The 26,608-nt window shown below is 42.0% G+C and overlaps 1 protein-coding gene across 2 annotated transcripts in view; it reads left to right on the top strand.

The window, feature by feature from the left end:
* tusc3 (tumor suppressor candidate 3) overlaps window positions 1-26,608 on the top strand; it is a 650,020-nt gene that overhangs the window by 224,715 nt on the left and 398,697 nt on the right. The window contains exon 2 of one of the 2 annotated variants that reach the window (XM_068056826.1): window positions 4,766-4,851. In XM_068056826.1, the coding sequence (XP_067912927.1) occupies window positions 4,766-4,851 (86 nt within the window). Of the gene's footprint in view, window positions 1-4,765; window positions 4,936-26,608 lie in introns of both variants that reach the window. The other variant, XM_068056758.1, reaches the window with a different exon arrangement.

Genomic DNA, 26,608 nt, shown 5'->3' with positions numbered 1-26,608 from the left:
TACAGTCTGGTGTCACTAGTCACTCCTGTCAGTGGATCATTTGTCGAATAATCTGAAGAGCACCTTTATAGTTCACTGTCTTTGCAAATTATTGCATGACCCAGAGATCATAACAAAAGATTTCTTATGTGTTCTGTAGTCTCACCAGGCAGACTGGATACAGGGCTGTCCAACATACAGCTCGCCAAAGGTTTTCATTCAGCCCATGGATGTAAACTGTAGTCGGGGCCGTTCATCATCCTCGCCAGAGGTCCTTGACTGGAGATGGGAAATTTCCCTTTGTCTTGCAGACCGGCCTTTTCAAAAACATTGCGTTGTCAGTTTCACAGCTGACAGCTGCTGAAGCAGGAACATGCTTCCCAACTTCAGGCAGATTCGGGATTTTCTGGCGGGCTTTTAAAAAAAGTCAGAAAACTCCAAATCTGTCTGAAGTTGGGAAGCGTGTTCCTGCTTCAGCAGCTGTGAAACTCACAGAGCAATGTTTTTAAACAAACTGACCAACCACAAAGCTGCTATACTGAGCACCCCTGCTCCTTGCAATTGTCAGAGAGGGAGAGAGAGATAGAGAGAGGCTGGGGTGGGGGTCGGGGGGAACAAAGAGAGAGAGAGAGAGAGAACAAAGAGAGAAAGGGGGCAAACAGAGATAGAGAGAGGGGAAAAACAAAGAGAGAGAGGGAACAAAGAGACACGGGGGAACAGAAAGAGAGGGGGGAACAGAGAGAGAGAGAGAAGGAGCAGACAGAGAGAGAGGGGGGGGCGGACAGAGAGACAGATAGAGAGTGAGGGACACAGGAGAAAGAAAGGGGGCAGAGAGGGGGAGACAGAGAGTGAGGACAACACGGGGGGGGGGGGTGGGGAACAACACAGAGAGGGGGGAACACAGGGAGAGAGAAAGACAGAGAGAGAGATCAAGATCACTCCTGACAGATGGATATCTATCTGGAATACTCCTCATCACTACAAGAAGTGTGCGGGCAGGTATTGACCACTTGTGAAAGCAAAAAAATGTCAGGTATCGCACTAAATCAGTGTTCAACATAGTGATGGGAAAGTAAGTCAATAAATTGATCTTCTCATTTAAAGCTTCTTCACAAGAATGCACATTTGTTGATGTTTTGATTAATAGTAAGATAACGTTTAAATACCTCTAACTTTCAGAAATTGTCTCACCAGCCCCCCCGTGTAAGACAAAAATTGTCATGTCCCCCCCCCACCCCCACACAAAAAAGTTGGACAACCCTGGGATCGCACATTAGTGAGACAAGACTGATTGCACACCAACAAACTTGTTTAGTTATGAACTATATGAATGAACAGAATGCAGTTTTTTTACTAAGATACATTTATTTCCTATTATTTTTTGTGTTCTTAAGAAAAAACAAATTACTCAATGTTCCCCCGAGTACAGGTAGTCCCTAAACTAACTGGCATAAACCTTTTCACAGTTTCTACATGTTCATACCTCAGGCTTGAGTCACTCATCCTTTTGGCTGAGCAAGATACTTGCTCTCTAGTAGAGAGCAAGATTTTTCTTTGTGTCTCTGACTGCCTGAGATTCATTAACTTCTTTAGAGAGATATAGAGACAAAGACTAACCTCTGACCCCTGCCTCAACTCTGTAACAGGGATTGGTCTGCAGAGCTGTCACACAAAGTTCCTACTTTGAATGAAAACTCTCCCCCTTTTCCTTCTTGGTATAGAAGTTTGTGGCATCATTATACCTTGCCAGCTAAGCCTCCTCGCCAGGCATATTGAATGCAAACCCATTCTATCATCAGATTGTCAACTGCTTTCGAATATGCTCAATAACATACCAGTGTCACAAAATTAACATGACAAGCAAAAGTACACAATTTGATGGGTTTTTATCTGGTACTTCACCTAACTGTCTCAATGAAAATTCAAAATGGCTTATCTATCTCAGCTATAATATAAATTAAGCCAACATGCTTTTGGATCAAATGGGTAAAAATCTGAATATGCTGCATCTTATCATGATTTGGCCAAGTGTGAAGCATGAATTTGATGTGATTTACATCACCAAAAACAGGATGACTGGCCATTTGTTTATTTGCAGAGTCAATTGGCAGAATAGCTGACTCCATCTCCTGATCCTTTTTTTTAAACAAAGCTAAGAGTTTTATTCATTTTTAAGTTTTACTCTTGAAGGTATCCTGACTTCAGTAGAATAATACTTTAGTCATATCTTAAACAAAATTTATAAAGAAACTGGAATATTCCCGTTCTCACTGCAGTACTTGCATATTTGACTTTCCACACAATTTGCTAATCTGGCAGTTGTCAACAGAGTGAAGAATTGTCATACAATCAGGAGATAAAGTTACCACGAGCAGCAACTCATTAATGGTTGCTGACATGAACTTCCAGGACTTCATAGAATCATAGAAAGATGACAGCACAGAAGGAGGTCATTCATCCGCTCATACATGTGTTGGCTCTTTGGTAAAGCTATCCAATTGATCCCATTAACTTGCTCTTTCCAATAACCCTGTAATTTGTCATCCATTCAAGTAATTAACCAATTCTCTTTTGAATGTGATTATTGAATCCGCTTCCACCACCCTTTCATAGGAACTTAAGAACAAAAGTAGGCCATTTAGCTCCTCGAGCCTGTTCCACCATTTAATGAGATCATGGCTGATGTGTGACCTAACTCCGTATACCTGCCTTTGCCCCAAATCCCTTAATAGCTTTGTTGACAAAAATCTATCAATCTCAAGTTTTAAATTTAACAATTGATCTAGCATCAATTGCCACTTGCGGAAAAGAGCAAACTATTACCATCCATTGTGTGTAGAAGTGTTTCCTAATTTCACTCCTGAAAGGTCTGGCTGTAAGTTTTAGACTATGCCCCCAGTCTTAGACTCCCCAGTCAGTGGCAGTTGTTTCACTCTGCTTACCCTGTCTGTACCCCTTAATATTTTTAAAACTTTGCTCAAATCATCCCTTAATCAGGGCGGCACAGTGGCGCAGTGGTTAGCACCGCAGCCTCACAGCTCCAGGAACCCGGGTTCGATTCCGGAAACTGCCTGTGTGGAGTTTGCAAGTTCTCCCTGTGTCTGCGTGGGTTTTCTCCGGGTGCTCCGGTTTCCTCCCACACGCCAAAAGACTTGCAGGTTGATGGGTAAATTGGCCATTATAAATTGTCACTAGTATAGGTAGGTGGTAGGGAAATATAGGGACAGGTGGGGATGTTTGGTAGGAATATGGGATTAGTGTAGGATTAGTATAAATGGGTGGTTGATGTTCGGCACAGACTCGGTGGGCCGAAGGGCCTGTTTCAGTGCTGTATCTCTAATCATCTAAATTCCAGAGAATACAACCCTAGTTGTGTAATCTCTCCTTGTAATTTAACCCTTGGGGTCCAGGTATGATTCTGGTAAATCTACACTGCATTCCTGTAAGGCCAATATATCTTTCTTAAAGTGTGGTGACAAGAACTACTCAGGGTGCTCCAAGTGTGATCTAACCAGGGCTTTGTATAGCCCCTGAAGCATGACTTCTACCCCCTTGTATTCTAGTCCTCTAGATGTAAAGGTAAGTATTCCATTAGCCTTTTTAATTATTTTCTGTAGCTGTTCATGGATCTATGTACATGGACCCCCAAGTCTCTTTGGACCTCCACTGTTTCTAGATTTTCACTATTTAGAAAGTACCCTGTTTTGTCCTTTTTAGGTCCAAAGTGGATGACCTCACATTTGCCTACATTGAAATCCTTTTGTCACACTTTTGCCCATTCAATTAATCTATCAAAAGCTCTTTGTAATGTTATGCCTCCATCTACACTGCTTACAATGTAGCCTATCTTTGTGCCATTGGCAAACCTAAATATGTGGCTCTCAGGCAGTGCATTCCAGATCATAACGACTTGCTGTTTAAAAAAATGTTTCCTCATGTATGTAGCCTCTGGTTCTTTTGCCAATCACCTTAAATCTGTGTCCTCTGGTTACTGACCTTCTGCCACTGAAATCAGTTTCTCTTTATTTATTCTATCAAAACCATTCATAATTTTGAACACCTCTATCAACTGTCCTGTTAACCTTCACTACTCTAGGGAGAACATCCCCAGCTTCTCCACGTAACCGAAGTTCCTCGTCCTTGGTACCATTCTAATCCCTTCTGCAGCCTCTCCAAGGCCTTGAGATCCTTTCCAAAGTGCATTTCCAAAATTTGAACATAAGATTCCAGCTGAGGCCTAGACAGTGTTTTATAAAGGCTTAGAATAACTTCTGGCTTTTGCACTCTATACCTCGACTAATAAAGCCAAGGATCCCATAGGCCTTTTAATCCATCTTCTCAACTTGTCCTGTCAGCTTCAAAGGTTTGTGGTCCATACAACCTCAGGCCTCTCTGTTCCTCCACCCCCTTTAAAATTGTACCAATTAGTTAATATTATCTCTTATCATTAACAAAATATATCACTTCACACTTCTCTGCATTCAATTTGTGTCTGCCCATTTCACCAGTCTGTATCCTCCTAAAATCTTTTACTACCTGCCTCATTGTTAACTCTGATAATGATTATTATTTCCTTTTCTCTCTATTTTAAAATGTATAGATTAGAGGCTAAATATTTCATGCTTTCTAGAATTTCTTTTTAACCAGTATGTTAATACTTCCATCTAAATTGTTTCCTTCACCATTTTGACTGTAATACTTTCTACAGTCAGCATTTTATGACAGTCATATAATTGATGTAAGAGATTTTCCTGCCTAATTCTCATTATTTCCTATTTTATGTCAGAACCTCCTGGCAGAAAAGGTGGAACAGCTAATGGAATGGAGCTCCAGACGTTCTGTCATTCGAATGAATGGTGACAAATTCCGCAGGTTTGTGAAGGCCCCTCCTCGTAATTATTCCGTGATTGTGATGTTCACTGCTCTTCAGCCCCAGAGACAGTGTTCAGTCTGCAGGTAAGAAATAAACATTGATGCTTCTCCTACAATAAAAATGACTAGATATGATGGAAAAGTTTGGTGAGGTATGAACTTAAATACACTGTATTCCATCAGTGCTATGACATCTATATCTAACTCCATTTTACCATAAAACATTTGAAAGGCTTATAATACTGTCACAAAAACGTGCTGTGTTGGATGGTGATATTTTAATCCACCAGCTGGAAATCTGAATGAAACAGATAAAATGTGACACTGCCAGCAGCCAACTTGGCCACTGCAATTTGCTTCACTGTACCATACATTCCAAAGCATCGAGGTGGAGACGAGTTGTCTGCCTAGTCCCCTCAAGAACACTGACCTGGCGAATTTGAGTGATCTACCTGTCCCGCTCCTATTAACAAGACATTAAGGCATTAATCACTTGGGACATTAAACTGGTGGAGACGAACCGCTCAAACCTAATCACAGGAACAATGGGACCCTGGTTGAGAGAAGGGAATTCCTAGACATGAACCTATTACGTTGTAAGAGGGAATACACACTGATAGTCATCATGTTGAATCACTGGGTGATAGTCATGTGACAGGCCCACCATCTGTGTGTTTAAGCTGGTGTTTTCTCTGCAGCAACTGAGACAAGCAGCTAGACAACGACAAGAGAAGACCCAAGTGGGGTCCATCCTCTTTCCCTGCAGTCCACCTTACAATCTTCGAACCCTGCCTACTGGCCATAACCAATCAGGCCTATCGCTGCTGCAGACAGAGACCCCATGAAGGAAATCACCTACATCGCTGTCTCCAGGAGAATCACCGAACCAACAGGCCACATCTGCAAACCGAAAGCCTCAGGACCACCAAATTCAGCCTGAAGCCAGCTGAGTCACCACCCTACACAGACTATATACCTCATTAATTGCTTCGGACTCTAATCCGACCAATCTGTCCTTCCCCACTCTGTAACCTATTTGTGTGTATGTGTGTGAACCTCGAGTGTGTGTGTGTGAAAGTTGGAGAGTAGTTTGTTATTTTACTTAGATTGATTTAAATACAATAAAGCTCTTTGTTAAACTCAAGAAAACCTATCCGATTAGTTCTTTTTATGATCATAGCATGTAAATAGTAAAACACTTACTGATTTGGCAAATATATCCACTTAAAAAAAAAATTAACCTGTTGTGGCCAAGCAAGGAAGGGGACAAGAGGAAGCCCTTTGACCCTTCCTCACCTGATCGTAACAGAAATTGGGGGGCTCTATGTCTGGGATCACGCCCAAAGACCAATGGAAAATTGGAAGCGGGAAACCAAATTGATCTCAATTGATCTGAAGCAATAATTTAAAAACTTCAATACAGGTTTCTTATGGTTTCAGTGCTAGGGTACTAAAATGTCCTCATTCGAGGCCAGTACCTTCCTAGAACAGCGTGAAGTAACTTGGGACAGTTTAAAAGCCTGTTGAAGAGTTAAAGAGTATAGCTAGGCATTTAGAAATAAATGTCCATCCAAAAGAGACGAAACCCGAAATCCTAAAACTTGTGGCCAACCATTGTGAAATTGACACTGAAGAACTGGGGACAGGCCTAGAATTGAAACAGCCAGAATAACATTAGCCAAGACACAGATAGAATAGTGGAGACTAGAGCAAGAATTCCAGGAATGGAAGGAGGACAGAGACTTCAAGAAATGGAGAAAGAAAGAGCTTTCCAGAAGGAGAAGGAGGAAAGAGAGTTAAGGCAGCTTGAACTGAATAGGGGAAGACCCAATGTACCCAGTGAAGGCACCACTAGTGAGGGAATTACCCCGAGCTCAGGACCAAGTACTGAGCTATTAAAGTTATTCCAATTGGTACCAAATTTGATGAGGGGGCATGTAAACATTTTTAATTTCTTTTGAAAAGCTTGAAAAACAGTTGAAGTTGCCGGCAGAGGGCTGGACCCTGCTACTGCAAAGCAAATTAACAGGAAAATCCCATGAAGTTTATTCCCTGTTGTCCCATGAGAGTTCGTTAAATTATGAGATGACTAAAAAAGCTATTCTGAGTGCATATGAGCTGGGACTGGAAGCGTACCACTAAATATTCCAAACTCTCCAAAAGCAACCTGAAGAAACTTACATAAAAGCAAAATACTGCAGATGCTGGAAATCTGAAATAAAAACAAGAAATGCTGAAAATACTCAGCAGGTCTGGCAGCATCTGTGCAGAGAGAAGCAGAGTTAACGTTTCAGGTCAGAGACCCTTCTTCAGAACTGACAAATATTAGAAATGTAAAAGGTTTTAAGCAAGTAAAGCGGGGGTGGGGCAAGAGATAACAAAGGTGAAGGTGTTGATAAGACAGGGTCACAGAGAATAACTGAGCAGAACGTCATGGAACAAAGACGAACGGTATGTTAATGGTGTGCTGAAAGACAAAGTGTTAGTAAAGAGAGGGTGTGAATGACTGTAAAGCACAGAGCACTCAAGCACAAACATAAAAAAACACACAAAAAAAGTGAGCAAACACAGTGGAAACAAACTAACAAACTGAAAAACCTAAAATGAAATAACCAAATAAAAAATAAAAAAATAAAAAAATAACTAAGCATAAAAAGGGGGGACCCATCATGCTCTGAAATTATTGAACTCAATGTTCAGTCCGGCAAGCTGTAGTGTGCCTAATCGGTAAATAAGATGCTGTTCCTCGAGCTTGCGTTGATGTTCACTGGAACACCGCAGCAATCCCAGGACAGAGATGTGAGCATGAGAGCAGGGGGGGGGTGTTGAAATGGCAAGCAACCGGAAGCTCGGGGTCATGCTTGCGGACTGAGCGGAGGTGTTCCGCAAAGCGGTTACCCAATCTGCGAGGGCAAGCAAAGACATAGCAGGTAATTTTACCACCCAGAAACCTGTGAAGTGAGTTGGGGGAAGTTAAAATTTTACAAAATTCAAAGCTGACCCCAATCTGCCTTGAACCGACCTACTTCCATTTTTAACAGAAGCAGGATGGGGGTGAGGGTTGAGCAAACAACCTGATCTCCAGAGGTAGGTCTCTCATTTAAAAGTTTTAATGAGGCTTCATGCCTAAGACTTTTTTCCCTCTGAAGTGTAATGTGGAGGATAGTAACGGGAGGACATAGACTCGTAAAACAGACAAACACATGGCAGATGAAATTTAACACAGAGATAATGCAATTTTAAAGGCAGTGCAGGATGTATATACACAAATTTTGAAAGTGGGAGGACAAGTTGAGCAGGTTGTTAAAAAGGCATTCTTGGCTTTAGAAATAGTGGCATAGAGTAAAAAAGCAAAAACGTTATGCTAAACCTGTATAAAACACAGGTTAGGCCCCAGCTGGAGTATTGTAGCCACCTCAGGGCACCACATTTTGGGAAGGATGCCAAGGTCTTCGAGAGGATGCTTAGGATATTTACTAAAATTGTACCAGGGATGTGAGACTTCATTTATGTGGAGAAACTAGCGAAATTAAGGTTATTCTGCTTGGAACAGAGTAGGTTACAGGACGATTTGATAGCGGTGTTCAAAATCTTGAAGGGTTTTGACAGAGTAAATAAGGAAGAGCTGTTTACAGTGGCAGAAGAGTCGGTAACCTGATGACACAGATTTAAGGTAATTGGCAAAGAACCAGAGGTGACATGAGGTAAATAAAATTTACATTGTGAGCTGTTATGATCTGGAATGCACTGCCTGAAAGGGTGGTGGAAGCAGATGCAAGAATAACTTACTAAGGGAATTGGATAAATACCTGAAAGGATACATTTTGCAGGATAATGGGAAAGAATCAGGGTGTGGGACTATTTTGATAGCAATTTCAAAGAGCCAGCATTGGCATGACAAATGGCCTCCTTTTGTTGCTGTATCATTCTATGATTCTATGACTTGCAGTTGAAAAGCAAGTCAAAATAGTGCCTGATGGAAGGGAACCATTTACACTCTCTGTTACCTATGGGTCTAGGATAATTGGTGGGCAGCAGCTTAGTGGAAATGGATCCAAATAGGCAGGAGGTGGGTGCAAAAGCACCTCCACGTGTGTCCTGTAATACACTACCCTTTAAATAGCTTCTGGACTTCAGTCCCCTGCCAGACTGTCTCTATGAAGTTTATCCCATCACAGGACTACTGACTTCAAATATGGACTCCCTCCTGTTGTCTGCTCCCTATTTCCCAACTACTACAAGGATACATATATCTCCTAATAATTGCTTTGCCACCGAGCCTGTGTAGCTTGGATTTTCCTTGTGTCCATTCATTTATGCATTTCAGGTGCCCCTAGGAACTGAGCCCATAACTGCGAATTCCACCTTTCTTTTCTACCCCTCTTTACTAATTTTCTTTCTATCTCCCTGTCAACATGCCTTCTTTCATTTCTCTCCTCTCGGGTACTCTGCCCTCCCAAATCCATACCCCAAACCTTCAGTACTCCTTTACCTTCCTACTTTCCTGCTGCTGTCCCTGTGTTCATTCCCTCTTAGGTACCTCTATGCCTCTCATGACATCCTCTGAAGGGTCTTTCGAGGCATTTATCATTCCCTCCTTTGCAGCAACAACTCCAACTGCCCCTACCCACGCTGTTCCAGTACAGCTACAACACTGACATTGACCTGACAATGTGGAAAATTGCCCGGGTATGTCCTGTGCACAAAAAGCAGGACAAATCCAACCTGGCCAATTACCGCCCCATCAGTCTACTCTAGATTATCAGTAAAGTGATGGAAGGTGTCATTGACAGTGCTATCAAGCAGCATTTGCTTAGTGATGCTCAGTTTGGGGTTCGCCAGGGCCACTCAGCTCCTGACCTCATTACAGCCTTGGTTCAAATATGGACAAAAGAGCTGAACTCAAGAGGTGAGGTGAGAGTGACTGCCCTTGACATCAAGGCAGCATTTGACCAAGTATGGCATCAAGGAGCCCTAGCAAAACTGGAGTCAATGGCAATCGGGGGAAAACTCTCCGCTGGTTGGAATTGTACCTAGCGCAAAGGAAGATGGTTGTGGTTGTTGGAGGTCAATCATCTCAGCTCCAGGACATCACTGCAGGAGTTCCTCAGGTTAGTGTCTGAGGCCCAACTATCTTGAGCTGCTTCATCAATGACCTTGCTTCGTTCATAAGGTCAGAAGTGGGATGTTTGCTGATGATTGCACAATGTTCAACACTATTCGCGACTCATCAGATACTGAAGCAGTCTGTGTCAAAATGCAGCAAGACCTGGACAATATCCAGGCTTGGGCTGATAAGTGACAAGTAACATTTGCGCCACACAAGTGCCAGGCAATGACCATCTCCAACAAGAGAGAATCTAACCATCTCCTTTGACATTCAACGGCATTACGATCATTGAATCCCCCACTATCAACATGCCTGGGGTTACCATTGACCAGAAACTGAACTGGAGTAGCCATATAAATACCGTTGCTACTACAGCAGGTCAGAGGCTAGGAATCCTGCGGCGATTAACTTACCTCCTGACTCCCCAAAGCCTGTCCACCATCTACAAGGCACAAGTCAGAAGTGTGATGGAATACTCTCCACTTGCCTGGATGGATGCAGCTCCAACAACACTCAAGAAGCTCAACTCCATCCAGGACAAAACAACCCACTTTATTGGCATCCTGTGCACAAACATTCACTCCCTCCACCACTGATGCACAGTGGCAGCAGTGTGTACCATCTACAAGATGCACTGCAGCAACGCACCAAGGCTACTCAGGCAGCACCTTCCAAACCCGTGACCTCTACCACTGAGAAGGACAAGGGCAGCAGTTGAGTGGGAACAACACCACCTGCAAGTTCCCCTCCAAGCCACACACCATCCTGACTTGGAACTATATCGTAGTTCCTTCACTGTTGCTGGGTCAAAATCCTGGAACCCCCTTCCTAATAGCACAGTGGGTGTGCCAATCCCTCATGGACTGCAGTGGTTTAAGAAGGCAGCTCACCACCACCTTCTCAAGGGCAATTATGGATGGGCAATGAATGCTGGTGGCCAGCGATGCCCATATTCCATAAAACGAATAAAAGATAGTCCTACACTCGAGCCCAAATTTCTAGCCCAGCTCGCCTGCTGGGAGCTAATCTTGCCAATCTCTTCCCCGTCCAACTCACCCCTCCCAGTGTTGGTTTTGTGGACTGCCTTTGCTGATAATGGAGCAGTCTATGCCTGCATGCAGCAAGACCTGGGCAACATCCATGCTTGGGCTGGTAAGTGGCAAGTAACAGTCACACCACGCAAGTACAGACAATGAGCATCTCCAATAAGAGAGAGTCTAATCACCTCCTCATGATATTCAATAGCATTACCTTTGTTGAATCCCCCAAAATCAACATTCTGAGGGGGGGGGCACTATTGTGCAGAAACTTAATTGAATCAGTCACATGAATATTGTGGCTACAAGAGCAGGTCAGAGGTTGGATATTCTGCAGTAAGTGACTCACTACTTCACTCTGTAAGGCCTTTCTATCACCTACAAAGCACAAGTCAAGAGTGTGATGGAATACTCGCCACTTGCACGGGCGAGTGTAGTGGCAACAATACTGAAGAAGCTTCACACCAAGACAAAGCATCTTGTTTGGTTAGCACCCCATTTACCACCTTAAACATTCAGTTTATACACCACTGGTGCATAGTGGCGACAGTGTGTATGTACAGTTTACAAAATGCATTGTAGTTACTTGCCAAGGCTCCTTTGGCAGCACCATCCAAACCTGTGACCTCTACCAACTAGAAGGATAAGGCAGCTGGTGCATGGGAACACTACCATCTGCAGATTTCCCTCCAAGTCACACACTATCCTAACTTGGAATTATCTTGCCATTTCTTCATCATTGCTGGGTTAAAATCCTGGAACTCCTTACCTGTTGCCGCTATGGGAGTACCTTCACCATACGGTCTATTACGGTCAAGAACGTGGCTCACCACTACTTTCTCAAGGGCATGAAAAGCTGGCCATGCCTTTGATGCTCATGTGCCATAAATGAATAAATTAAAAGCTCTCAAGCAGAGCTGTGGCTGAAAGAACTATATATGGTTTCCAAGCTGAGTTGTGTTCTCATACACAGTTTGACAGTGTAATTCTTGCTTTAATGAAAATGGAAAATGCCTATTTTCTCTGCAACTAATGACCCATTAACAAAATTTAATTTGTAGAAATTGCATGTTTCATGCACACATCCCTTCAATCTCATTGGTTGCAGAGAGAAACAGTCAATTTCTAGGTTTTTTTTTAAAGAGGAATTTCACCTTCAATATTGCTGTATGCAATTTGTATTGTTTTTAATTTTTATTAAGTTTTTTTTTATTTCTTCATTTTCTCTCCTTTTCCTTTCATTATTTTCCTCTGTTTTTCTGTCACTTTGCCACTTCTTTCTTTCTTATATCAGAACCACCAATGTTTCCTGGTCAATGATAGTTGTTGCGTGCATCAAGTGGAAGACGATAATTCAATTTTCTTTCCATTACCTCCCACCCCTGCAAAATAGCGCAAACAAAGAAAATGTTGATATTCTGGTATAGATTATTTGGTGAACCAGATTCAACTTGAGTTGTGTATATTCTGTACCTGTGTCGTATAGGGTAGTTAAGTGCAAAACTGTCATTCAACGGTGGTGTTTGGCTAGTTTTCCATTTAAACTGTAGGATCCTAAATATAGAACTGATGTAGGAGGCTTTTAATTAGACTTTTGCTAAAATCTATACTACATTCATTAACTGTGTAAGTAATATGGATCAGGTGGCTGTGTCAAGAAATAGTTAATTAAGCTGCTGTGAAAAATAATCTTCCCATGAATATAGAAATTTTCAACCATATTCCATCCATTGCATGCCATGCTTTTAAGTGTTTACCAGGTGGCATTTTCCTTTTGATTTCTCTGCTGTAGCTACAAGGAAATATTTGCTAAAGCAGACATTCTATCTAATAACTTTGAACAAAATCTTAGTGGCAGTTTGGATTTATCAACAAAAGGACTAAGTATTATTTACGTACATGCCACTCAACTATAGCAGATGTCAGCCGTGGTTCAGTGGTAACATGTTCCCCTCCAAGTCAGAAGTTGCAGGTTCAAGCCAGTACCAATGCAGTACTGAGGAAATACAGCAATATCAGAGATGTCAGCTTTCAGATGAGATGGCAAATCAAGGCCCCATCTCCCTCTCAGATGGAAGTAAAAGATGCTGTGGCACTTTTCGAAGAAGAGCAGGGGACTTTTCCTGGTGTTCTGTCCAACATTTAACTTAACATCACTAAAAGCAAATGATCTGATCATTTAACTCATTGGTGTTTGTGAGACCTGCTGCACACAAATAGGCTTCCACTTTACCCTATATTACAACACTGATTAAGTACTTCATTTGCTGACCATGAGGTCATGAAAGGCTCTATATAAGTGCAAGTTTTTCTATTTGATTTTGAATTCCATTTATGACACATAAGAAGTAAAATTGAATATAAATTTTGTCATCCTTTATGAGCCTGCAGAAGGCAGGGTTATAACATTGGATCGTTAATAGATTATTATAAGTGTGAAATGCCCATTAGTGCAGGGGAGATGGTGGTGTAGTGGTAATGTAACTGGACTAGTAATCCAGAAGACCAGGCTAGTGCCCTGGGGGCATTGGTTCAAATTCCACCATGACAGCTGGTGGAATTTTAATTCAATTAATTAATAAAAATCTGGAATTGAAAGCTAGTCTTAGTAATGGCACATGGCACTACCATCGATTGTTGTAAAAACCCATCTGGTTCTCTATGTCCTTTAGGGAAGGAAATCTGCCATCATTACCTGGTCTGGTCTACCTATGACTCCAGACCCACAGCAATGTGGTTGACTCTGAACTGCCTTCTGAAATGGTCTAGCGAGCCATGCAGTTGTCATGGGCAATTAGGGATGGCAACAAATGCTGGCCTTGCCAACGATGCCCACATTCCATGAAAAAAATCCATCCATCCAATTACCCTACACTCCTCCACCTGCTGTCTCAAATTGTTTCTGAAATGATTCTGAGGTTTTTGCCTCCACGACTGCCTGGAAGCCAATTCCACATGTTGATTACTTTCTGTGTGATGAAGAACTTAGGATATCAATCCTAAAGTTGCTTTTTGCTAGCTTTAATCTTTGTACTTTTTCCTCTCCCACAGTTTAATTAAAGTAGTATCTTGGATTAACTTTTTCCATACCATTTACAATCTTATATACTTCCATAAGGTCACTTCTCAGATGCCTCCTTTCTGAGCTGAAAAGCTTGAGTCTCTCCAGTCTTTGCTCATAACTCAGACCCCTGGCACTAGGAAGCAGCCTTGTGGCTCTTTTCTGCACTTAAATGTCTCTCTTGTTTCTCAGGAACCAGAAATGGACACAGTACTCAATGTGCAATCTGACCAGAGCACTCTACAGTTTGAACACCAATTCCTTTTTCTTGTATTCTATTACTTTGGCAATGAGTTCAACATTTTCTTTGCTTTGTTGATTACTGCTCTGTATGGGCTCTGTACTGTTAAGTTGACACTTTGCAGCATTCTTTCAACTACATGTTTAGTCATTTTGGCGTCATTTATGGAGTATTAATTGCCTATCTTTTTTTTCCTGAATGTAGTACTTTGTTTGCATTAAGTTTCATCTTCCATTGTTCAACCCAATAACATATTGGGTAGAGTTTCCATTAGACTGTGCTGCTATTGCTGGAACAATTCTGCTAACATTAGCCAAACCAGCACAAAAGATCATGGAATTTCAAGCGCAAGTTACATTTAGCGCAAATCAAGTTTCTGTGATTTTTTTGTGAAAGTTTAAAAAACATCGTGTTGGAAACCAGCCACACCCCCAATCAAAGTAGTCATCATGGTGAGTTTCCGCTAATTGCAATCATTTGTGGGCCTTTGAGGAAGCTCTAAAAATTAAGTTTTTCTTTTAGGCACAAAGGCATCTTCATAGCTTTTAAATATTAAAACACAATTAATGTACTAAGAGAATGACTACCATGCACCAATATGACTATTAAATGATTCTATACAGTTTTTAAAGTCATTTTCAGTTATTTAAAATCAGTTACTCACAGTTGGTGAGCTGATTAAAAATGCTTATTTTTGTGATAAACCCATTTTCAGTTGTATTAATAAAACTTTACCAGGTGACCACTCTTAAATAAATCACAGAATATTTTTTAATGTAAGATAGAAAACAACTACATTCTCAAACTACTGCTTGATTGCACTGGTTCAGGAACAATTTTACATTGTACTTATGCATTGAGTTGGAGTGGAAACTTGAACTACAACATTATTTCAGAAAACTAGTGCAGTTTGAGTGCAAATTGCATCGGATTGCCAATTATATCCAAAGTGGAAACACTATGCCATTATGTTTAACTTATTTTGTAATCTCTGGATTCATTCTTCGATTCCACAGTTCCTCCTGGTTTGGTACTTTTCGTAAATATAACCACAATTTACTTTGAATTTCTGAATCCAAGTTCTTCATGTAAATTGGAAACAGTGGTAGTTTGAGCATTGATGTCTTAGGCACTCCATTCTGTCCCACATTACTCAGCTAACAAATCTTTGTTTTTTTCTCTACCCGTCAGTCAATTTCTTATCTATTCACAAGTTTTGTCCTCAATTCTTACAACCTTTGTATGGAACTTTATCAAATGCCTATTGGAAGTCTGCAAACAATGTTGTAGAGTTTAATATTTTGGTCACAGCGGAACAACATCAACTGAACATCTGGGAATTGATGAATATTAGGTCCAATGATTTATGTCCTTACCCAATGAAATTTAAGGGTAAAGATAGAAACAGAGCGAATGACAGAGAAGTAAATAGGGTGAATTAGAGTCAAATTAAGAACAGACAGGGAAATAAAGAGAGGGTAAAAAATAGCATATTAAGAGATAGAAAGAAAAAGTAAGAAAAATAATTTTAAAAGCCCCCAACTAATTTACTACCAGTGGGAGTAATACTGCGCAATTTCATTGTTTCTTTTCTGGACCGACAAGGTTGAGTGCATGTCAGAATTATAACTCATGTCATTAACAGGGTCCATGCGACATGAATTACCAGCCCTAAATGACTGCAATGAGATTCATTTGTATCAACAGTGCAAATCCAGAAATTTCATGACACACAATGGAGAGGCTCATAGCGAGATTTTTTTCCCAGTTTTGGCAAGGCTAATGACAATGTGGCACAAATCGTCCAAAAATTTGTGGTGAATCGGAAATTATGGCACATCTCTGTTTTTATGCACTAATAATGGTGGGCACCATGAGCGCGCCATTATTTTTCCAGCAATTTCTGGGCCATTATCTTTATTAAGTTTTTTTTTAACTCTAGCTGCTCCCTTGAGTTCAGGATATTGTCCACTGCCATAGCAGACCTCAGGTAACCTATGAACCAGAATGTGCCTTTAACTTCCCAATCTCCAGGTTAATGTAGCCAGACTCAGTAGGGTAAAGAATATACATTCGGTTGAACTGCAGTTTAGGCTATAAAACACTAGACAAATTAATTGAAATTTAAACAGGTAAATTAACAGTACTCAATACAAGCAGTATATTTCACATTAATTACAAACTTTACAAAAGCCCCCAGTATTGAAAACAAGTGATCTTCCTCTGTCCCAACCCTTAACCTGAAAATAACCTGTGAAACATGAGTAACTTACATCTTACATGGCTATTTGTATCACCAAGTCATCTGACAAATCTTGCACCCTAAAGGGTCCACATTGAATATTGGCTTCACACCATATCCCCCAAGATACAGCTACACATTAATTTAACGACATCTGAGAGCAAACATCATTAAAACTGTATAGTGCAGATTTTTTTTTACGTTTGGGTGCAAAGGTACAGAGCATAGATGACAATTGGGCGGGGAAGATTGCATACATGTATTGGAGTCTGCCCAATTTTCCGTCTATTAACTTAGAGATGGAAAATAGGTTGAACCCTGTTATGTGTGCAATTCTCTGCCGAATTTTTTCCATACATTCTGTGTCCAACCAATTTTTAACACTGAAGTGCGATAAAGGAAAATCTGCTTTCATTTCCAATAATTTCTTTTATGTGTCAGATATTCAGAGAATTCAGGTGCCAAAGAACCATGTATTGTAAATAGTCCCAAAGGATGCTTGTAATTGAATAGAATGGCCTGACCCGTGGATAAATTATATACCTCAAAGTAATTCCATTCAAAGACGATGGCAGTGATTGATCCCTGCATATCAAGGCCTTTAACATACTAAACCATAATATATATTCTCTTCAGCTTGTAGACACAGCTGGCAGTTACCAAATTTTGCTCAGCGTGCTGTGACATGCAAGAAAGAATCCAATAAATAATCCAGCTTAGACAAAATGCTTACTTTTTGTCAGGTATATAAAGTAGTGGTTTAAACAAATCCTTGCTTTACATCAACTTACTGGCCAAAGTGTATATACAGATAGAAGCAGGATACAGAATAGTGGAGGTTGGGAGGATTTGATTGGATATAACATTAAGTCTGAAGCTTAAAAGCTAAAAATTACTCATAAAGTAGTGGTTGCAATTATGAGACCAGCCAGAGGGTAAAGAAATAATAAAATGATTGGGCTAGCAAGATAATTGGAAAAAGAGGGAATTTTGAGAGGAGACTACATAAATAATAATTTAACTAGATTAAGGTCATTATGGGATCTATCCTGGAGTATTCTTTAGAAGTTAATCAAATAAAATTGGCACATTTGACTTTTTGAAATGAGATGTTGATGGCAAAATGCACTTTAAAAGTACTTCACTTGCTAGTGGTTGACATTGTGTTAACAACTCTGCCACTTGTAAAAGAAAAATAATTTTATGATTTAGCAAAAGGCTTTTGAACAAAATATGAATAATGTAAGTTTTAAGGTTGCATCAATATTCCAGAGATCTGCATGACTAAAGAGGAGGAAGAAACTTTGCATCACATTTCATTGAAAATTTAAGGTGGCTACGTTCTGTGATGAGGCAAATACGCATGATCTGTATAGGAACAGGGTTGCTCGGCAACATGCTATCTTACATTCCCGATGTTTCTTATAAAAACAAAATTAATAGCCCAGACCTCTTAATAGCATCAATATATGCAAAACAACTTGAACTTATAAGGTAAAAGCAAAATACTGCGGATGCTGGAAATCTGAAATAAAAACAAGAAATGCTAGAAATACTCAGCAGGTCTTGCAGCATCTGTGGAGAGAGAAGCAGAGTTAATGCTTCAGGTCAGTGACCTTTCATCAGAACTGGCAAAGGTTAGAAATGTAATAGGTTTTAAGCAAATAAAGCGGGAGTGGGCAAGAGATAACAAAAGAGAAGGTGTTGATAGGACAAGGTCACCGAATAGCTGATCAGAAGGTCATGGAGCAAAGGGAAACAATATTTTAATAGTGTGTTGAAAGACAAAGCATTAGTACAGATAGGGTGTTAATGGACTGAATACTGAACAGCCACAAGCACAAACATGAAAAAAAAGTGGGTAGGCACAAACTGAACAAATTAAAATAAAATAAACACAAAAAATAAAAAAATAAAAAATAACTAAAAATAAAAGTAAAATGGGGGGCCCGTCATGCTCTGAAATTATTGAACTCAATTTTCAGTCTGGCAGGCTGCAGTGTGCCTAATCGATAAATGAGATGCTGTTCCTCGAGCTTGCGTTGATGTTCACTGGAACACTGCAGCAATCCCAGGACAGCATGAGAGTAGGGAGGTGTGTTGAAGTGGCCAGCAACCGGAAGCTTGGGGTCATGCTTTTGGACTGAGCGGAGGTGTTCGGCAAAGCGGTTACCCAGTCTGCGTTTGGTCTCCCCAATGTAGAGGAGATCACATTGTGAGCAGTGAATACAGTATACTCAATTGAAAGAAGTACAAGTAAATCACTGCTTCACCTTAAAGAAGTGTTTGGGGCCTTGGTTAGTGAGGAGAGAGGAGGTAAATAAGCAGGTATAACACCTCCTGTGATTGCAGTGGAAGGTGCCTTGGGACGGGAACGAGGTGGTGGGGGTAATGGAGGAGTGGATGAGGGTGTCGCGGAGGGAATGATCCCTTCGGAATGCTGACAGGGGAAGGGAGGGGAAGATGCCTTTGGTAGTGGCATCGCGCTGGAGGTGGCGGAAGTAGTGGAGGATGATCATTTGGATATGGAGGCTGATGGAGTGGAAAGTGTGGACAAGGGGAACCCTGTTGTGGTTCTGGGAGGGAGGGGAAGGGATGAGGGTAGAGGTGCGGGAAATGGGCCGGACACAGTTGAGGGCCCTGTCAACCACAGTGGGGGGGGAATCCTTGGTTGAGGAAAGGGGAAGACATATCAGAAGCGCTGTCATGGAAGGTAGCATCATCAGAGCAAATGCGTCGGAGTCGGAGAAACTGGGAGAATGGGATGGAGTCCTTATAGAAGGCAGGGTGTGAAGAAGTGTAGTTGAGATAGGTGTGGGAGTCGGTGGGCTTATAAGGTTCGGGGTGGGAGCAGGAAATGGCACCGATACAGTCATCAATGTACCGGAAAAAGAGTTGGGGGAGGGGACCTGAGTAGGACTAGAACAAGGAATGTTCGACATATCCCAAATAGACATATGCTTGTGACTGTTCAGTTTTCTGTCCATTAACACCCTATCTGTACTAATGCTTCGTCTTTAAGCACACTGTTAACATATTGTTTGCCTTTGCTCTGTGACCTTCTGGTCAGCTATTCTGTGACCTTGTCCTATCAACAACTTCTCTTTCGTTATCTCTTGCCCCACCCCCGCTTTACTTGCTTAAAAACTTTTACATTTCTTATATCTGCCAGTTCTGAAGAAGGGTCACTGACCTGAAACGTTAACACTGCTTCTCTCTCCACAGATGCTGCCAGACCTGCTGAGTATTTCCAACGTTTCTTATGATTGAACTTATAAGGTATCTTTAACGTAACAAAATGTTACTAGTTGTTTCACCTGAGGGGGGTGGAGAGAAGTGGCATAGGCACATCGAGTATGACTTAGAAGTAGAATTAGGAGAATTGCCAAAGTCTTCACCAATGAAGTAGGTTTTATGGTGATGTATGAAAGTTGGACTGAAAGAAAGGGTTTAAGGAAGAGAATTCCAGAATGCAAGAAAGTAGTTGGTAAAATGTAATTGATAGTTTAGCAGAGAGATAGGGGAAGCGTGGTAGACCAGATTAAGAAGACCAAAAATTGTGAGTTGGAATGTTGTACTGGACAAGGTTGCAAGAAGCAAGGTAAAGTAATGGAGCGACTTTAATCAAGATGGTTTTGAAATCATTCTGCAAGGAGACAAGGGGTGGAATTTTACAGGCCCAGTGGTGAGGCCTCCAGCCAAATTACCCAGGGCAGTCGGGCAGTGGGATCAGGATCACGCAGGTCAGCGACAAGCATCCAATTGAGCCTGTTAAGCAGCCAATTGACCACAATATTCCACAGCTTTTAGTATTTTCCATGGGACACAGAGGTCCCTTGGAGCGTCAGTGGTTTGCCTGCTCAAAGTAAGCGAGAGCTGAGGGGCAGATGTGTATTGGCTGAAACTAGCAGGCAGGCTCAGGTGAGATATTCGAAGGCTGGGACATTTAGAGGGTTTGCGGAGTAGAAGGCCAGTGTGGAGGGCTGTTAGTGGAAGGATGTCTCCCAGATCCTCTGCAGCGAGTACACGCAATGCACAGCGGGTGAGATTCATTGTGCCGTGAAGGCTCCAAAGGTAGATGGATCCTCTGCATTCAGAGTTTGGCACTCCAATCAGGAGGAGAGTGGTGGGGAAAGACTGAATTAGCCACCTGGAGAGATGTAGCAGTGGGCAGGGGAGCACCACCGGCATGTCGCTGTGATGGGACATGGACGAGGAGGCAGAAAAGCAGATGAATGTTCGAAGAAGGTGATACCCAATGCAAAGGGTGTACAAACAAAGGCTTAGCTTCATAGAGATGTCAGAGCACCAATGTCTCTGAAGACTGCATCTGTCACTGACCTATGTGGCATGCAGAGTTGTGCCCACTGGGATGTGGTGGGTACCCATTGTTTGTGGCAGTGAAGGCACTCAACTTTTATACTTAAGGCTCGTTCCATGAATTGTCTGTAGACATTTGTGGTATCTCTCAATCAGCAGCCTATCGCTGCATCAAGCAGGTGATAGATGCCTAGTTCGAGAGGGCAGGGGAAAGCATCAGGTTTTGCACTGATCAGGCCAGTCAGACAGAGGGGTGCCATGGCAGGATTCCCTCAGATATGGGGATTATAGAAAGCATGTGTGTGGCCATCAACTCCCTCAGAGCATACTGGTGCGTTTGTGAACAGGAAGGGGTTCCACCCTGTCAATGTTCAAATTGTCAATGACCACTGCAAAAGGATCCTCCATGTGTGTGCAAGATTCCTGTGAAGCTGCCATGGCTTGTTTATCCTGAGACTGTCCCAGATGCCTCAACAGTTCACCCCACTCGAACGCCTTTGTGGATGGATCCTGGATGACAAGGGTTATCCACTAAAGACATGGCTGCTCACACTAGTCCAGAACCCTAACACCGAGGCACAGGAGATCTCCAACCAGTGCTATGTGACTACAAGGGCAACCATCGAACAGGCAGTTGTCCTTTTGAAAATGAGGTTCATCCTGGCTGTAGTACTGAAGACTTGTGCTCTAGCCCCTAGCCAAGCTGTTCCAGTACAGCTACAACACTGGCATCTACCCAACAATGTGGAAAATTGCTCAGGTATGTTCTGTCCACAAAAAAGCAGGGCAAATTCAATCTGACCAATTACCACCATATCACCCTACTCTCAATCATCCGCAAAGTGATGGAAGGTGGCATTGACAGTGCTATCAAGCAGCACTTACTCAGCAATAACCTGCTTACCATTGCTCAGTTTGGGTTCTGCTAGGGGTACTCAGCTCCAGACCTCATTACAGCTTTGGTCCAAACTTGGAAAAAAAGACCTGAATTCCAGATGTGATGTGAGAGTGACTGCCTTTGGCATGAAGGCAGCATTTGACTGTGGCATCAAGGAGCCCGAGCAAAAATGAGGTCAATGAGAATTCGGGGGAAAACTCTCCACTAGTTGGAGTCATACCTCGGACACAGGAAGGTGGTTGGACTTGTTGGAGGCCAATCACCTCAGTCCCAGGACACTGCTGCAGGAGTTCCTCAGAGTATTGTTTTAGGCCCAACCATTTTCAGCTGCTTCATCAATGACCTTCCCTCCAACATAATGTCAGAAGTCGGGATGTTCGCTGATGATTGGAAAGAGTCCAGTACCGTTCACAAATCCTCATACTGAAGCAGTCCGTGCCCGCATGCAGCAAGACCTGAACAACATTCAGACTCGGGCAAATAATATTTGCGCGACATAAGTGCCAGGCAATGACCAGCTTCAACAAGAGAGTATCTAACCATCTCCACTTGATGTTCAATGGCATTACCATTGTTGAATCCCCCTCCATCATCATCCTGGAGTTACCATTGACCAGAAAATTAACTGGGCCATCTAAAAGGCACAATGGTCCTCTGATTTGAGGCAACCCTGTGGCTCAATGTACATGATGCTTTTCCCATTCATTCATGGGATGTGAGTGCTGCTGGCAAGGCCAGTATTTGTTGCCTATCCTTAATTGCCCTTGAGAAGGTAGTGGTGATTCCCTGTGCAGGGTTTCTCACCTCACCTCGCATCTCATGGTTGCCATGTAAGACAATCAGGGCTGCCACCTTGCCATCATGCATGCCACTCACCTTGCCGAACGTCACAAGATGATTGAAGAGCTTCCAGCACTGCACCCATATTCGTATGGCCACCCTGCGGCTTCGACCCTGCTCAGCCACTTCCAGCCAGGCCTTCTTCATCAAGCTTGCTGGCCTCATCCTCCTGTCCACTGGGAACAGAACCTCTCTCTGTTCCCTCACCACTGCAGGAGCACCTCCAGGGAGGCGTCACTGAAATGTGGAGCCAGCTTCCTGTCACTGCAGCCATTCCTCTACATGTTCTCTTCTGCTGCATCCCTTCCTCTGCCCACTCTGTGTGCAGCCTGTGTGACAGCTGCAGTCTGGCTGGCCGGTCGCTAATTGGCTGTATAATGGAAGATCGCTGCATAACTCCGCCACCTGTCCATGCGACTGCGCAACCCGTAAATGACCCTGACATCGGGCCTTAGTATCATTTGGTAAAATCCAACCCAAGGAGTCAGAGCAGGTTGGTGAAGATCACGCTTTTGTACCAGTTAAGATATAAGCAGCAGAGTTTTGGGTGAGTGTAAGATAGAGTTCAGGAGTCATAATGGGACAGAAGGGGGCCATTTGGATCATCAAGTCCATGCTAGCTCTCTGTAGAGCAATCCAATCAGTCCCATTTCCCAGTTCTATAGTGTAGACCTCTGAGTTTATTTCCCTCAAGTGCCCATCCAAATTTCTTTTGAAATTATTCATCGTCTCCACTTTCATCACCCTCATAGGCAGCGAGTTCCAGGTCATTTCCATTCATGGCGTAAAAAAGTTCTTCCTCACATCCCCTCTGCATCTCTTGCCCAAAACCTTACTTCTACACCCTTAGTCCTTGTACCTTCAGCTATTGGGAATAGCTTTTCCAAACCTGTCAGAAACTTGTACACCTCTATCAAATCTCCACTCAATCTTCTTTGCTCCAAGGAGAACAGTCCCAGATTCTCCAACGTAACCTTGTAGCTAAAATCCTTCATCCATGAGATTATTCTGGTAAGTCTACTCTGCACCATCTTAAGGACCCTCACATCCTTCCTAAGGTGTGGTGACCAGAACTGGACACAATACTCTAGTTGTGGCCTAACCAGAGCTTAATAAAGGTTTAACATAACTTCCCTGCTTTTGTACTCAATATGCCTATTTATGAAGCCCAAAATCCCTTATGCTTTGCTAATTACTCTCGTAATATTTCCTGCCACCTTCAAAGATTATGCACATGCACCCTCAGGTCCCTGTGTCCCTGTGTCCCAGTACACTCTTTAGGACTGTACCATTTAGTCTATATTGCCTCTCCCTATCCCGTTTGCCAAAATGCATCACCTCACATTTCTCTGTCTTAAATTCCATCTGCCACTTATCTGCCCATTCTGCTAGCCTATCTATGTTCTGTTGCAGTCAATTCATATCATCCTCCGCTGTCTCTGGTATCATTGGTAAATTTTGAAATTTAACTCTGTATTCCAATATCCAAGTTATTTATATATATATATATATATATACAGTTATAATGATATATAAGTTATATAATAATATATATAAGTTACATAATAATATATGTTATATATATATATAACTGACCCTTGGGGAACACCACTGTCTACCATCCTCCAGTCTGAAAAACAATTATTTACTGTGACTAGCTGTTTTCTGTCCTGAAACCTTTTTTTTTATCCAATTGGACACTGACCCTTTTTAATACAATTTTTTACCCTCCTGGTCCATGGGCTTCAATTTTGTTAACCAGTCTTTTAGGTGGTACTTTTTCAAATCCTTTCTTAAAATCCATAGAGACAACATCCATTGCTTTGCCTTCATCAATCTTTTCTGTTACTTCATCAAAAAGTTTAATTACATTAGTCAAGCATGATCTGCCTTTTACAAATCTGTGCTGGCCCTCTCTAATTAACACAAGTGCCTGCTGATTTTTTTCCTGATTATTGTTTCTAAAACCTTACCCACCACTGATATTAAACTTACCGGCCTGTAGTTACTAGGAATGTCCTTACACCCTTTCTTGAATAATCTGCCACTCTCCAATCCTCTGGCTCCTCTCGTATCCAGGGAAGATTGGAAGATTATGGCAAGCCCTTTTGCTATCTCCATTCACACTTCCTTTAGCAACCTGGGATGCAAGCCATCTGGACCAGGTGACTTATCCACACTAAACATAGTCAGCTTTTCCAGTACATCCTGCATATCAATTTTCACTTCATTCATTACCATATTTGCTTCTACCAATATTTTTTCAGCACCCACTTCCTTAGTAAACACTGATACAAAGTAGTCATTAAGTAGCCTTGCCCTGCACCTTGAAGCACATATCACTCGCTAATAGGCCTAACCTACCTAAAATTACCTGATTACTATTTCTATGCTGGTGGAAGACTTTTTGGTTCCCTTTAAGGTTAACTGCCATTCTGTTCTCATATGCTCTCTTTGCCAGTCATGTTTTCCTCTTCACTTACCCTCTCGACTTATTGTATTTGGCCTGGTTCTTGCTTGCAAAATTCACCTGACATGCATCATGCACCCTCTTTGTTTCATTATATTCTCTATCTCCCTCATTATCCAAGGAGCCCTGGCTTTGGTTCCCTTAGCTTTTGCCCTTGTTGCAATGTACATGCTGGGTAGGTACAGGCTACCTGAAACATCTCCTCCTTAAAGATCACCAATTGCTTCGTTACAGTTTGTCCTGTCAATCTTGGCTCCATTTTACCCTGGCTAGATCCCATCTCATCCCATTGAAGTCAGCCCTCATTTAATTTTCAAGTTCTACTTTAGATTGTTCCTTACTCTTCTCCATTGCTAATCTAAATCTTCTGATACAATGATCACTCTTACCCAAATGTCCCCCCATCGACACTTGGTCCACTTGGCCCACCTTATTCCCCAGCACCAGATCCAGCAATGCCTCCTTCTTAGTTGGACCAATAAATACTGGTCAAGGTGGTTCTGCTGAACACATTTCAGAAATTTCTCACCCTCCTTTTCCTTTACTCTAACATTTCCCAATCAATATTTGGGTAATTAAAGTCCCCCAATATCACCACTCGATAATTCTTGCACATCTCTGTGATTTCCCTGCAGATTTGCTCCTCAATCTCCCTCTCACTATTTGGAGGCCTATAGAATACCCCCAGTGGCATGATCATTCCCTTTTTGCTTCCCAACTCTAACCAAATGGATTCTGTCTTTGCCCCCTCAAAACATCCTCCCTTTTGAACACTGCAATGTCTTCCCAAATCAGTACTCACCTCTCTTTTTTCCTTCTCTATCTTTTCTGAACACCTTGTACCCTAGAATATTAAGAGCCCAGACCTCACCATTTTTAAGACCTGTTTCCGTTATTGCCGTTACATGATATTTCCACATGACTACTTGTACTTGTCGCTCACTAATCTTATTCAGCACACTTTGTGCATTTACATACGTGCATTCTAAACCTGTCTTTGTAAAAATAATGTTGTGCCAAATGTTGTTCTGTTGAACTTAGCATATGATGTTCAGGCAGAAAAAAGGGAGATTTATTCTGCATCTGGGTATGACAAATGTGACTTGGAAGGGATTGAGTCTGATATTGGGTAGTCTTGAAATGAACATCTCTCATCTTGATAAAAGTATATTGAAATACAACAACAACTTGCATTTATATAATCTATATAACTGGAAAACCTCCCATGGTGCTTCACATGAACCTAATCACAAATTTGGTACTGAGAGAACGGAAATATTAGGATGGGTGACCAAAAGCTTGTTTAAAGTGGTAGCTATTAAAGGGGGGATCCTAAAGGAGAAGAGTGTTCTGATGGTAACCTGCTCTTTTGCGCAGATGAGCAGGACGGAAAACTGCAGCATTTTATTTAAATGAGGCTCTGCCATTGAGATTGGCAGGGCCTCCACACTCCAGACTTATTGGGTTACTTGGCGGATTGAGGTTTCCCACGCAGCTCCCCATATATATCAGGTCCTACATTTCAACAAGTGCTTCAT

The sequence above is a fragment of the Heterodontus francisci genome, chromosome 1, assembly GCF_036365525.1.
Source record: "Heterodontus francisci isolate sHetFra1 chromosome 1, sHetFra1.hap1, whole genome shotgun sequence".
Lineage (NCBI taxonomy): Eukaryota > Metazoa > Chordata > Chondrichthyes > Heterodontiformes > Heterodontidae > Heterodontus > Heterodontus francisci.
The sequence above is the reverse complement of the archived record's forward strand: the minus strand, read 5'-3'. Positions and strand labels throughout refer to the sequence as shown.